Below are 14,014 nucleotides of genomic sequence, written 5' to 3' on the forward strand. Positions count from 1 at the left end.
GGATTAGCTTAAAGCTGCCTGCAGGCTGCACTGTGTGGGGGATCACAAATGTCATTTTTAAACTTGATGTGGAGATGCTGGCATTGCACTGGGGTGGGCACAATAAGAAGTCTCACAACACCAGGCTAAAGTCCAACAGGTTTATTTGGAATCATGAGCTTTCAGGTGAGTGGAGCCATTGGGGGCGGGGGGGACATAATTGGGGGTGGGGCATTACATCATTGGGAGAGGGCCCCAGAAATAAAGGTGAACCCAGGGCCACACAAAGTGCAAGTCTGCCACTGCGTGCCTACATTTACAAGGCTTGATGCGATCCAAGACAAAGCAGCCTGCTTGATTGTTTAAGGTAGTGGATGGGGTGCCATTCATTCCCTCCACCACCTATAGACAGTGGCAGCAGTGTGCAACATGTACAACATGCACTGCAGCAACTCACTAAGGTTTCTTTGACAGCATTTTCGATACTCACAGCATCTACCATCTAGGAGGAAGAGAGCAACAGGTCGGATTACAATTTTTCTGGTCAAGATCCATTCTTATCCTGTTGTAATTGGCTTTTCCCCTGTAAATTATTCTCATTCTGAATTGTACCTTGTCCTTTTCCATAGTCAGCCTAAACCTTCTAATGCAACAATCACTGCCCCCTAAATATTCCCCTACTGATACCTGATCCACTTGGCCCACCTCATTCTCAAGAAACAGGTCCAGCAATGCCTCCTTTCTCACTGGACTGGAAACATACCACTCTTCTTACATCTACATTGCTTATTAATGATTCAGGTACGAGACTATCAAATCCTCTAGTGCATATGGCACATTGGTTAGCACTGCTGCTGCACAGCGCCAGGGACCTGGGCTCAATTCCAGCCTCGGGTGGCTGTCTGTGTGGAGTTTGCACGTTCTCCTGGTGTCTGCGTGGGTTTCCTCCCACAGTCCAAAGATGTGCAGGTTAGGTTGATTGGCCATGCTAAATTGCCCCTTAGTGTCAGGGTAAATACGTGGGTTTATGGGGATAGGGCCTGGGTGTGATTGTTGTTGATGCAGGCTCAGTGGGTCGAATGGCCTCCTTCTGCACTGTAGGGATTCTATGATTAATTTACCATAATCACCACCTCCACTGTAGCCCATATTATGTTTGCTAATATAATGGCTGCTACTCATTTTACTTCGGGTCATACAAACCACAGACAGGGTGGTATGCAAGGAAAAATGAGGCCAAAGGGAAGCATTACAGCCTTATGACACATAAACCCCATCACACTCATGCTACCTAAAGTCAAGACACAGATCTGTAATTTAAAGGATATTATCCACAAGGCCAAAGAAGTAATAGGACAAAGTTCCATTAATCATTAATAAATTGTTCAGGAAGCTATTTGTCCCATATAACGGGAACTCAGATGAACTCTACATAAATCTTCACGTTTTATTTTCTTGTTGAGAAAGTTTTTATTACTATGGTTTCAATCACAAATACCAACCAGCTGCTAGAATTATAAGAAGTGGCTTGGCTGGAGAAGGATATGGCAGCAGATGCATGTATTTTTTCCATCTCCAGTGCAATGGTCGTTTGAAATGAGGCAACTTAATCAAATTACTAAATCAACATCACGGGCGGGGTTTTCTGGCCTTGCTCATCCTGAAACTTTAAAATCCCGCCCGAGGTCAAAAAAGGACCTTTTCATGTTCTGCCCCTTGTCCGCTCCACTTCCCTTGAAGGACGGGGCAGTAAAATTCCAGCCCACTTGTGGAACTTAATAGTGTGCAGGGGTAGCAGTGAAAAAAGTACCACCCTTTATATCCTTCAAGAGTATGTACAGTGCAGATGATTAACAAATAGAATCAATCAGCAGCAGCATTGAACGCAAAAAAAGTTACAAAATCTCCTTGGTGGTTTTTTGGTGCAGTCCCCGCTTCCCAATTCATCAAAAAAGATGAAATAGTCTAGGCCTTGGGAGTTTTTATTTCCATCAGATGCGATATTTTTCATCAATATCACATCTGATTCAATTACATGCATTTAAGCTGAATCTTTGGTGCAATTCAATTGTGTGAACCTTTCTTATACATGACTATTTCTATTGTGTAGTCACTGCAACGACAGAGCAAACAATTGCTCCACCACTATTGAGGAGCACAGTTGAATGCAAATAGCAATTAGTGTTTATTAAGTACCCATGCTTGAATGATGGGTAATATAGTTGGGGGTGGGGGTCCAAACCAAGGCAATTGTTATGACCATAGCTATCCTGAGGTCTAGATCAAAGCTATTAAAGCATATTCATTATTCACACATTCACTAAAATCTCATTTTCAGTAGTTATGAATAATTTAATGAGGTTTCATTTAAGGGCAGTTTGTGATTAAATACTTTCTGAATCTGCCAACAATCCAGCTCAAACATAGTCAGAATCTGTAACGGCAGCATCAGACCTGACAGGCAGATTGGATTTGTGAGATGCAAGTACAGCATTCTCTTTTCCCTTACTGCAGCCATTCATTGGACTGAGCCGTGGACACATAAGCCATTTAAAAGATCAACCAATTAAGTGAACGTGCCAGCAATGCTAAAAATGGTGCTGCAGCAACGACCAGTACTCACCGCATTGCTCTCAGTGCAATTTTGTATGCCAACTCAGCATCATGAGGTAGGAGAGACGTGAAGAGATACTTGGCAAAGGTGTGCATTGGAACGCTCTCTCGGTAGATTATTTCGCCCAGGCCACTGTAGGGCCCACCTGCAGAGGAGGGCAAATGTTAGCCTCAATAATTGTACAAACAAGTCAGAAAGCAATGTGACCTCATGTACACAGCCATTTCGAATGGTTTTAGAATGAGCTAAAAATCAATATCTAGCTGTTTATAAAGTCTTGGGTCCACCAATGGGAAGGTATTTCTGGAAGTTGGAGAGTGACTAGAGGTCACAGCCTATTCATCCAAGGTTATGACTGGGAAACAGAGTTGGTGAGTAAGCAAGCAGGTATAAGCGCAAGGTACAGCACTGTTAAACTGATCAGATCTCTGTTTCACTGACAACAAGTATTTACTACAAAGAGCAAGAAGATGAAGTCATTTTGATGACTTAGATGAATGGCGGCACAGTGGCAAGCTCTGCTGCCTCATAGCTCCAGGGATCTGGGTTCGATTCCCGGTTTGGGTCACTGTCGTGTGGAGTTTGCATGTTCCCCTTATGTCTGCATGGGTTTCCTCCCACACTCCAAAGATGTGTGGGTTAGGTTGGTTGGCCATGCTAAATTGCCCCTTACTGTCCCAGGATGCGTAGGCGAGAGGGATCAGTAGGGTAAATATGTGGAGTTATGGGGATAGGGCCTGGGTGGGATTGTCGTCGGTGCAGACTCAATTGGCCGAAAGGCCTCCTTCAGCACTGTAGGGATTCTATGGTTTTCATAAGACACCAGTTCCATGTGATAAAATAATAAATATTTTTTGTGTCCTATTTAATTCCAATCACAACCATCGTCAGTAAAGTCGGTTTATACTTTGTTTCCATTTAATACACATTGTACTCCAGACACTTGAGCACATACAATGACCTAGGCTAACATTCAGAGAGTGCTTTACTGTTGGAGATGCAGTCTTTAGATATGTTAAACTAACGAATTTCAGATGAGCTGAAGTGGAGTAAAAGATCCCATGGCACCATTCAAACAAGAGCAGGAGTATTCTCTCATTGTCCCGGTCAATATTTATCCCACGACCAACATTATGTCTTTGCTGTCTGTGAAACTTGCTCTGTACAAACTGGCTGCCATATTTCCTACATCATAGCAGTATAAAATTGTAAAGCACACAGACTTTCTGAGGTTGTGAAAGGTGCTATACAAATACAAGTTATTTATTTCTTTAACACGTGCTAGTAAAGACCAATACCAAGTATTTCATTTTCCCCCACCAGTCCCAGTGACCATTCTGTGCCTGAAGGAGGCAGGCATGTAATCTGCACCTGGGCCTACTTTTTAACATCTCCCAAGTACAAAGGGAGAACAAGTTGGCCATTAGCTCTTCTTTGCTCCTTCAGGCAGGGGGTCAACAGCATCCTTTGCAATCTCATTGTATGAACATTCCCAGTCACAACTCCAGAGTTGCTATCGTCAGAGATTACAGCATTGCTATCTCAGCTGAATTCTCCTGATGGGCAGCACAGAGTTTATTTGAACAGGAGCGGAACAAAAATATATTTGAAAACATATTGGAGAGTTTTGGATAAAGTGAGGAGCATTAGGATAGTTAAATGATCCAGGCTCCCGTTAAATTAAGCAATCAGGATTTACAGAGATGACAAGGGTTGTGTGAAGTGTTTCCATTTCCTGTTCTGAAAGTTCCTCGAAACTAATTCCCTTCCAAAGGCAAAAATAAGTCAAAATTAAAATGGAGAAGGCAATACTAAATATAAAAAGTTTAAGCATATAAATAAATTGAACAATCTTTCTCATGGCGAAGAGAATAGCAATCCATCCCTACACAATGCATTCAATCTGTCACTCAATGGCTGCAATTTGTTCAGCTCTAAAAGGCGTACAGGTTAGGTGGAATGGCCAGGTTAAATTGCCCCTTAGTGTCAGGGAGACTAGCCAGGGTAAACGCATGGGGTTATGGGGATAGGGCCTGGATGGGATTGTGGTCGGTGCAGTGTCGATGGGCCGAATGACTGCCTTCTGTACTGTAGGGATTCTCTGATTCTATGATTTTAAGGCTGTGCAACAACGGGACATCCAAGTCCGTCAGAACGGCGAGACTTGTATCGGTTTCTCATATTCACCCGGCAACTGGTTCACAACCTCAGCACAAGCTCCAAGGGGTGATGCTGGGCAGACACAACCAGGTTGAAGGAGAACGAAACAGCAAGTATACATCCAGCAAAGCAGCAACTATAAAAGGTTAGGCTGAAAGTTCTTCAGAGTTAATTTACCTTCTAACAGGAAGACTGCTTGTTTTCGGAAAATTTTCACCAGCATGTCATCTAACTCGATCTCCTGCAGCTTTGCAATCAGCTGCTCCTCGTTGCGACACACTTTCTCCTGGGCATACAAGCCATCGGGCATTATTCGTTGCTGACCCAATCCAATCAGGGCTATTTCAACAGCTAGCGTTAAATAAGATTCCCCATCCTCCAGGAACTTGTGGGCAGGCAGATGTTGGTACTCCAGCAATTTCAACTGTCCCATGGTTTCTGTGAGAAAGAAACAGCCACACACGATCACATTAGGTTAACCATGCTGAGGAAAATGCCACTTTAAATCCGACCCCTAATATACTCTTCCAATGTTGAGTGCAGAACTAAGCCCTACCTGCACTGAGCTAACTTTAACTTAGTCAAGGTTGCTACAACGGTTGGCTGCATTGCCCAGGAGATTGTGGCTAAGCATGGCCAGGTCTGTAAGCTGCTTGTTTGAGCAAAGGAAATAGCTAGGAGCTGATGTGAAAACAGGGCAGAGCTGGAATGCAAGAAGGAATCTGTGAAAAAGTGTCACGATAAGTTTTTTTCAAAAAAAGCAACCACATGCAGTAAGCAAGTTTGGCATTGGTATTCTTGCATAATTCACAAAGCAAAGTATTTACATTTTCTCCCCAAATGCTGATCAGTATTTTACACCAAAGAAAACTGCACAGAAGTCTGCAATTATAAACTTACAAATGCCAATTCTCACCCATCTCAGGTAACCAAGCAACTAACTTTAAACTTGATTCAAGTTACTTTGATCATTTATTAACAATCCCAGGTCATATAGGACGATGATGCAGAACTGAGACGTAAAAACATTGTACAATCTGGGAGCACAGATGCCAAAGCATCCATCCCCCACGAGGCCGGATGTTTAAGTAGTGAAGCTGGGGCAGCTATTCCGATCGAGAAGCCGCCGTCAACAGGACTTTGTCATTTCTTTATCAGACCACTAGAGGGATCCCAAAGGGTGAAATAAAAGAAAACTGAGCTCACTTACTCCTGTCCAAGGAACCTGTGACCCGGTGCCAAAAAGTTAATATGTTACAGGAGATCCTACAGAGCAGACCCATCCCACACCTTACCTTTCTCCACAAAGGCCTGGATGAAGATAGTTCCCACCAGGCCCCTGGTCTTTTAATTAACGGTGGAATTAACAGCAGTGACTGCACTTCTGAAGTAATTCACTGGTCATAAAGTGCTGGGGGTGTATTCTGAGCTCATAAAAGGCACTATATAAATACAAGTCTTTCTTTATATTTACAGGCTATATATTCAAAAGGAATATAACCACAGATTGTAATGTTAATGGAGTGGTTCATAAACGGAATGGGAAGCTGAGAATTGAATGGATATTTAATGTAGGGGAGGAGATCGCGTTTCTTTTTACCTTAACACTGGTAGTGTTTTGTATAAATTTGAGGCAGTTAAGTATTTAAAACCAGGAACAGATAAGCTAATACTAATATAATATTAAATTAATAATTTAAATTGGGCAATTTAAAAACCTAACGATAAAGCAAATGACTTAATTACATTAAACTTTAACTAAATACATAAAACAAGGTTAGATAGAGATGGCAGTGCAGGAGGCATGCTGCATCCACAGTATGATCCCAGGCAACCACATCGGTTTTAAGCACCTGCAACTTGAGGAACTTTGGCTCAGAGTTGTGGAGCTGGAGTCCAAGGTGCAGACACGGCGATGCATCAGGAAGTCAGGAGAGCTTCAGGGCAGGGGGTGCGCAGTGGTGGAACAAGAAAGTTACCAGGACATTTTGACCCATGGAGGCAGCCGGCCTACCTTAGGCTCGGTAGTGGTTTACATTTGGTTCGTGATCAGGGACAGGAGGATGCAAGACAGGCAAGGAGAGCACAGCAGTTGTGAGCTAACTGTTCCTGGTATGGGTGAGGACAAAGACTGCAGGGAGAACAAGCAAAAGGACTGTGGCACCATTATAGAGGAAGCCACTCATAATTCTGAAACAGAAACAGAAAATGCTGGAAAATCTCAGCAGGTCTGACAGCATCTGTGGGGAGGCAATGGAGCCAATGTTTCAAATCTAGATGACCCTTCGCCAGAGCCCCTCGAGGGTCATCTAGATGCGAGACGTTGGCTCTGTTCTCTCCCCACAGATGCTGTCAGACCTGCTGAGATTTTCCAGCATTTTTTGTTTCAGATTCCAGCATTTTTTGTTTCAGATTCCAGCATCCGCAGTATTTTGCTTTTATCTCATAAATTTGAACAAAACCAACTACAGACTTAAGACGTCCGTTTTGGACATAACCCTGCAAGTGTGCCTTAGCGATGCCCAGTAAATCAAATCCATTTATCTCTATTTGTGCCACTAATTCATCTATCTCATTATGAATACTTTGTATATTTCAATACAACCTCTATAATTTTAATTTTTACTATTCTTCTCTGATACGGCTTGAAGTGCTAATTCCTCATTACTAACTCTGTTCTTCTTCATACAATCTGCCCGATTTCATCAAATCATCTAATCTGGTCTATAACCTTGACTTTTCTTCAGACATATAAATTTGGGAAAACGGGAAGTTGTTCTGTTGTGATGGACTCTACTTAACTCAAGCTGAGACTACTATCCTGGTGAATCAAATAACTACAGTGGGAAACAAGACTTTAAACTAACAAGGCGAAGGTGGGGCGGGTTCAAATAGGGGCAAATTTATACATCTGAAGAGAAGTCAAAGATTATAGAACAGATTAAGTCAAGACGTAATGAAGCATGAATGAGTGTTTCAGCGGCAGATGAACTGAGACAGGACAAAGATGGGCAATGTTACAGAGGTGGAAAGAGAGAGCATTGATAATGGTACAAACAGGAGGTTGGAAGCTCATCTCGGAGTCAACATGTCACCAAGATAAAGAAAAGATTGGCTGAAATGCAGACTGTTGCCAGGAAGAGGGATAGAGTTAATTAGGGAATGGAGTAAGCTTGAGGATTGGGAAAGTTTTAAAAACAAAAATCACAAAAGGGTGATCCAAAAGGGAAAATACAACAAGAGTAAACTAGCAAGAAATAGAAAAACAGGTTCTTGGAGTAAAAAGGAAGAGAGTAAAGAGAGTCCTCAGAGAGGCAATGATAGTTTTAATGTGCTCTATTTCTGCGTTGAGCTTGCAAAGTGAGCAAGTGGCTCGAGCCCTATTTAGAGGATGCTGATCTGATTGCATGTGCAGCTGTCTGCATCCTAGTGTGTGCACTGACTGGTGAAGGTAGGCTTGTGGTAGACAGAAGGGAAAACAGTCATTCACAGATTTCTCAACTAGCATGTTGGGGAAAGGGAGCACGTTAGATCACTTCATCTCCTCCATCTCAAAAGTGACTGGAGTGCAGTATAGAGCTTAAAGTGTGCCAGAAAATCTGTACATACAGATTCAAAGATCATCTACATATCGGGAATATGTACAGGGTGGGAAGTGCGAGTACAGGATTGGTTATGGGACAGGAAACAGAGGATGAATGAACAAGTGATTATTAGGATGGCAGCATATAACAAGCAGAGTGCTGTTCAGAGTGTTGTGAATCTTTGCAATTTGCCAACTCAGACTATAGATGTTCGATTGTTGAGTATCGACAGATTTTTGGGCCTAAAGGGATTTAAGAGATGGGGATGGAGCAGGAAAATGGAGTTGGTGCAGAAATCCAGCCATGATTTGAGTGAATGGTGAAGGCTGCTCAAGCAGCCATTTGACTCACTCCTGCTCCTATTTCTCATATCCTTAAATTACAACTTAACTTAAATTAACAGAAGTGTGTGTTGGGCTTAACTTCACCCTGCTGAAACCCTGATGTCAGTGCCAAACAAACTAATGGCAGCTCCATTGTTTCACCGTGTTAACAATAGACAACACGAAAATTAGATGAGAAAACACAAATGCATTCTACATCGACTGTTTAAGCTTCACATACCTGTAAATTCAGAATACCCAGAATTTTCGTCATCCACTCTGCAAGCATCCATTAATGTGCTGAAGAGACAGCCAATAGGGTCCAGTGGGTGACCTACCCAGCCTTCAAGATTGGTTATTGTTGTGATTCCTTTGTGGAAAAATAAAATCAATTGTTATATGGTTAAAAAAAATCTAACTCGACAAAAGAGAGATTGTCAATATTAGCTTTTTATGTTCCTGCACTTGAACTATACTTTCATCCGAAATATTTCAGATTTCCAGCATCTGCAGTATTTTGCTTTGATTATACTGTAATCTGAACTGGTGTGGCTTTGTATTATTCACTTAAATACATGACACACAAGAGGCCCCAGTTGGTCTGCTTTGGTATCCACTGGGGACCAGTGTAAAAGAAAACCTTCTTCACATCCACTTAACTCGAGAGTTGGGGAGTAAACATTAATTAAATTGAGCCTCGTCACAAACCGACAAACCATTTGAAAGCACCTTTAACATGGGGAAATAAAAATGGTCCAAGGTGCTTCACGGGAGCATAAAATTTGACACTGAACCATATAGGAGATATTACAGCAAATCAACAAAAAACATGGCCAAAGTAGTAGGTCTTAAGGAAGGTTTTTAAAGGAGAAGACAAAAGGTGTAGGAAGACAGATTATAATTAATGATGCACAAGAGGCCAGAATTGGAGGAACACAGCAGGTTGTAAGGCTGGAGGAGATCACAGAGATAGGGAGGGTGAGGCCGTCAGTCCATGGAGGGATTTGACAACGGGGATGAGCATTTTAAAATCTAAGCATTGTCAGACTGGGAGCCAATGTAGGTCAGCAAGCAGCAGAGTGATGGCTGCAGAGGACTTGGTGTGTGCTAGGATATCAGCAGAGTTTTGGATGGACTCAAGTTTACATACAGTGGCCAGGAGAGCATTGGAATAGGCAAGTCTAGAGCAATAAAGACATTTCAACAACAGATGAACTAAGGCAAGAGTGAAGTCGAGTGGCATGAATGAGTTGGATATGGGGGGGGGCAAGAGTATGGCGCAAGAGTATGTGGTTGAAAGCTCATCTCAGGGTTAAATATGACACCAAGCTTATAAACAGTCTGGTTTAGCCTCAGGCCGTTAGTAGGGAGAGAGATGGAGTCTATGGCTAATGAGCAGAGTTTGTGGTGGGGGCCACAGACAACAGCTTCAGTCTTCTCAACATCTAATCGGAAGAAATTTCTTCTCCTCCAGTACTGGGTGTCAGACAAATCAGACAGTGGACAGGTTGGGAGAGGTGGTGCCGAGGTGTGGTTGGTGTCTCCAACTTACAGGTATAACCTGATGCCGTGCTTTCAGACAATGTCACCAAGGACAACGTATCATTGAGAAATAGGAGGGGGCCAAGGTCAGATCCTTGAGGGACAGCAGATGAGGCCGGTATGGTGGCACAGTAGTTAGTACTGCTGCCTCTCAGCGCTAGAGGCCTGGGTTCAATTCTGGCCTTGGTGACTGTGTAGAGTTGCACGTTCTCCCAGTGTCTCTGAGTGGGTTTCCTCTGGGTGCTTCAGTTTCCTCTCAGTCCAAAGATGTGCAGGTTAGGCAGATTGGCCACACTAAATTGTACCTTAGTATTCCAAGATGTGTAGGCTAGGGGATTAGCAGGTAAGTACGTGGGGTTACGCGGATAGGGCCTGGGTAAGATGTTCTATCGGGGAGCCGGTGCAGACTTGATGGGCTGAATGGCCTCCTTCTGCACTAGAGAGATTTTATAATTCTATGTATTGATGTGAAGAAGGACCTAAAGAGAGATCCAAGAAGAGCCAGGAGGGGACATGAAAAGTCTTTGGCAGGTAGGATCAAGGAGAACCCCAAAGCTTTCTATAGATGTGTCAGGAATAAAAGAATGACGAGGGCAAGATTAGGGCCAGTCAAGGACAGTAGTGGGAAGTTGTGCGTGAAGTCCGAAGAGATAGGAGAGGGGCTAAATGAATATTTTTCGTCAGTATTCAGACAGGAAAAAGACAATGTTGTCAAGGAGAATACTGAGAAACAGGCTATTGGAGTAGACGGGATTGAGGTTCATAAGGAGGTGGTGTTAGCAATTCTGGAAAGTGTGAAAATAGACAAGTCCCCTGGGCCGGATGGGATTTATCCTGGGATTCTCTGGGAGGCTAGGGAGGAGATTGCAGAGCCTTTGGCTCTGATCTTTATGTCGTCATTGTCTACAGGAATAGTGCCAGAAGACTGGAGGATAGCAAATGTTGTCCCCTTGTTCAAGAAGGGGAGTAGAGACAACCCTGGTAATTATGGACCAGTGAGCCTTACTTCTGTTCTGGGCAAAGTTTTGGAAAGGATTATAAGAGATAGGATTTATAATCATCTAGAAAGGAATAATTTGATTAGGGATAGTCAACACGGTTTTGTGAAGGGTAGGTCGTGCCTCTCAAACCTTAGAGTTCTTTGAGGTGGTGACAAAAGAGGTGGATGAGGGTAAAGCAGTTGATGTGGTGTATATGGATTTCAGTAAAGCATTTGACAAGGTTCCCCACGGTAAGCTATTGCAGAAAATACAGACGCATGGGATTGAGGGTGATTTAGTGGTTTGGATCAGGAATTGGCTAGCTGTAAGAAGACAGAGGATGGTGGCTGATGGGAAATGTTCATCCTGGAGTTCAGTTACTAGTGGTGTACCACAAGGATCTGTTTTGGGGCCACTGCTGTTTGTCATTTTTATAAATGACCTGGATGAGGGCGTTGAAGGATGGGTTAGTAAATTTGCGGATGACACTAAAGTCGGTGGAGTTGTGGACAGTGCAGAAGGGTGTTGCAGGTTACAGAGGGACATAGATAAGCTGCAGAGCTGGGCTGAGAGGTGGCAAATGGAGTTCAATGCGGAAAAATGTGAGGCGATTCACTTTGGAAGGAGTAACAGGAATACAGACTACTGGGCTAATGGGAAGATACTTGGTAGTGTGGATGAGCAGAGAGATCTTGGTGTCCATGTGCATAGATCCCTGAAAGTTGGCACCCAGGTTGATAGGGTTGTCAAGAAGGCGTACGGAGTGTTAGCTTTTATTGGTAGAGGGATTGAGTTTCGGAGCCATGAGGTAATATTGCAGCTGTACAAATCTCTGGTGCGGCCGGACTTGGAGTATTGCGTACAGTTCTGGTCGCCGCATTATAGGAAAGATGTGGAAGCACTGGAAAGGGTGCAGAGGAAATTTACCAGGATGTTGCCTGGTATGGTGGGAAGGTCTTATGAGGAAAGGCTGAGGGACTGGAGGTTGTTTTCGTTAGAGAAGAAGGTTAAGAGGTGACTTAATAGAGGCATACAAGATGATCAGAGGATTAGATAGGGTGGACAGTGAGAGCCTTTTTCCTCGGATGGTGATGGCTAGCACGAGGAGATATAGCTTTAAATTGAGGGGTGATAGATATAGGACAGATGTCAGAGGTAGGTTCTTTACTCAGAGTAGCAAGGGCGTGGAATGCCCTGCCTGCAGCAGTAGTGGACTCGCCAACATTAAGGGCATTTAAATGGTCATTGGATAAACATATGGATGATACTGGAATAGTGTAGGTTAGATGGGCTTTAGATTGGTTTCACTGGTTGGTGCAACATGGAGGGCCGAAGGGCCTGTACTGCGCTGTAATGTTCTATGTTCTATTGTAGGTGATTCTCTGGTTACGACTAGATAGATAAGAATGGAGCCAGCTCCACCTACCTGGATGATGGAAGTGAGGAATTGGGAGCCGTCAAAGAATGAAGGAGGATAATTTACTTTGGTCACAATCACTTGGGAGGTAATTTGTGACTCAACATGGAAGTTATGGCAAAGATGGACATTTGAAACGTGCATTTTACAGCTTTCCCCTGCTTACCTTTCCTCTGTGCCTGGAACATTTCAAGCTGTTTTTGTTGCTGCCGCCTCAGTGTATTGACAATTGCTATTGCTAGTCTCAAGGCCTCTCTGGGATATCCATGAGATCGCAGTGCGTCCACTCGAGCACAAGCTGTAGGGACATGCTCTAAAATTCCAAGGGAATGCAAAGAAAAGGAATAGCAAAGAGAAGAAAAAGTACATTAAGCTGTGTGACAACCGGGTCTGGCAATGAATCAAATAGATACTTGTGGCAGGAACTCCATACTTAAAAACCAGCAGTTATAAACAGCCACTGTATTCATGGCCCAGGCCTCCAATTTTTCCCCCAGTACCATAGAAACTGGACAAAGGGAAAAGACATGCAAATGTCTTTCCGGTTTAGCCACTTACCGTGCCATAGGGGCCACCCGTGAGAGTCAAACAGTGAATTTTCACTGTCGCCATGGTAACAGTAGTTTGTGTAGAGGTCACTGCTAATAATGTGCTGTAAATGGTTGTCCTGCCAGTGGAGATCACATGCCTCAATGGCTCGTGTGAACACAGTCCGGTGAGGCCTGTTTGCAGTATCTGTCAGCGAATTGAAAAAGGTACTTCAATTGTGTGCACTTAAAAAAAAGAGCAGCAGCTCCTAGAACCCAACATCCAGCAAATCACGTTGTGGTATATTCACCCCCCCCCCCCGAAAAACATACCAAAAAGTGTGCTCTGCACATATGGTGCAGAGTAATTCCACCTACTTTTCATAAGTTACAAAATAATACATGTACATGAAACAGTTTGCGGAGATGCAATTTAAATGCAAGCTATTTCTCATTGCATTGTTAACCATAACAGCCTTAATGACAGTGCTATCATATATAGGAATAGCTCTGTTGCGAACCAAAATAAAACAAAAAAAAATGCTGGAAAATTTCAGCACGTCTGGCAGCAGCTGTGGAGAGAGGAACAGAACTCACGTGGAGTCCAATATTACTCTTCTTCCAGAACCTTCTTCAGAAGTTGAGAACTAAGTTGCATGTCCAAGTTAGAAAGAACAGCAAATAGTGCGGATGGAAACAGGAAGTTACAGACGTACCAAGACACTGAAGTACACAGACAGACTAAGTGTTTAGCACTGCTACCTCACAGCGCCAGAGACCCAGGTTCAATTCCCAGCCTCGGGTGACTGTCTGTGTGGAGTTTGCACGATCTCCGTGTCTGCGTGGGTTTCCTCCAGGTGCTCCAGTTTCCTCCCACAGTTCAAAGAT

General features: G+C 43.4%; 1 protein-coding gene across 2 annotated transcripts in view; it reads right to left on the reverse strand.

Annotated features, from left to right (window-relative positions):
• The window catches only part of LOC144497402 (zinc finger SWIM domain-containing protein 6), a 175,748-nt gene that overhangs the window by 20,318 nt on the left and 141,416 nt on the right, over window positions 1-14,014 (reverse strand). For both annotated transcript variants that reach the window (XM_078218615.1, XM_078218626.1), the window contains exons 6-10: window positions 13,158-13,334; window positions 12,766-12,912; window positions 8,902-9,030; window positions 4,931-5,191; window positions 2,603-2,738 (exon numbers count right to left, since the gene is read on the reverse strand). In XM_078218615.1, the coding sequence (XP_078074741.1) occupies window positions 2,603-2,738; window positions 4,931-5,191; window positions 8,902-9,030; window positions 12,766-12,912; window positions 13,158-13,334 (850 nt within the window). The remainder of the gene's footprint in view (window positions 1-2,602; window positions 2,739-4,930; window positions 5,192-8,901; window positions 9,031-12,765; window positions 12,913-13,157; window positions 13,335-14,014) is intronic.

Source organism: Mustelus asterias, chromosome 1, assembly GCF_964213995.1.
Source record: "Mustelus asterias chromosome 1, sMusAst1.hap1.1, whole genome shotgun sequence".
Taxonomy (NCBI): domain Eukaryota; kingdom Metazoa; phylum Chordata; class Chondrichthyes; order Carcharhiniformes; family Triakidae; genus Mustelus; species Mustelus asterias.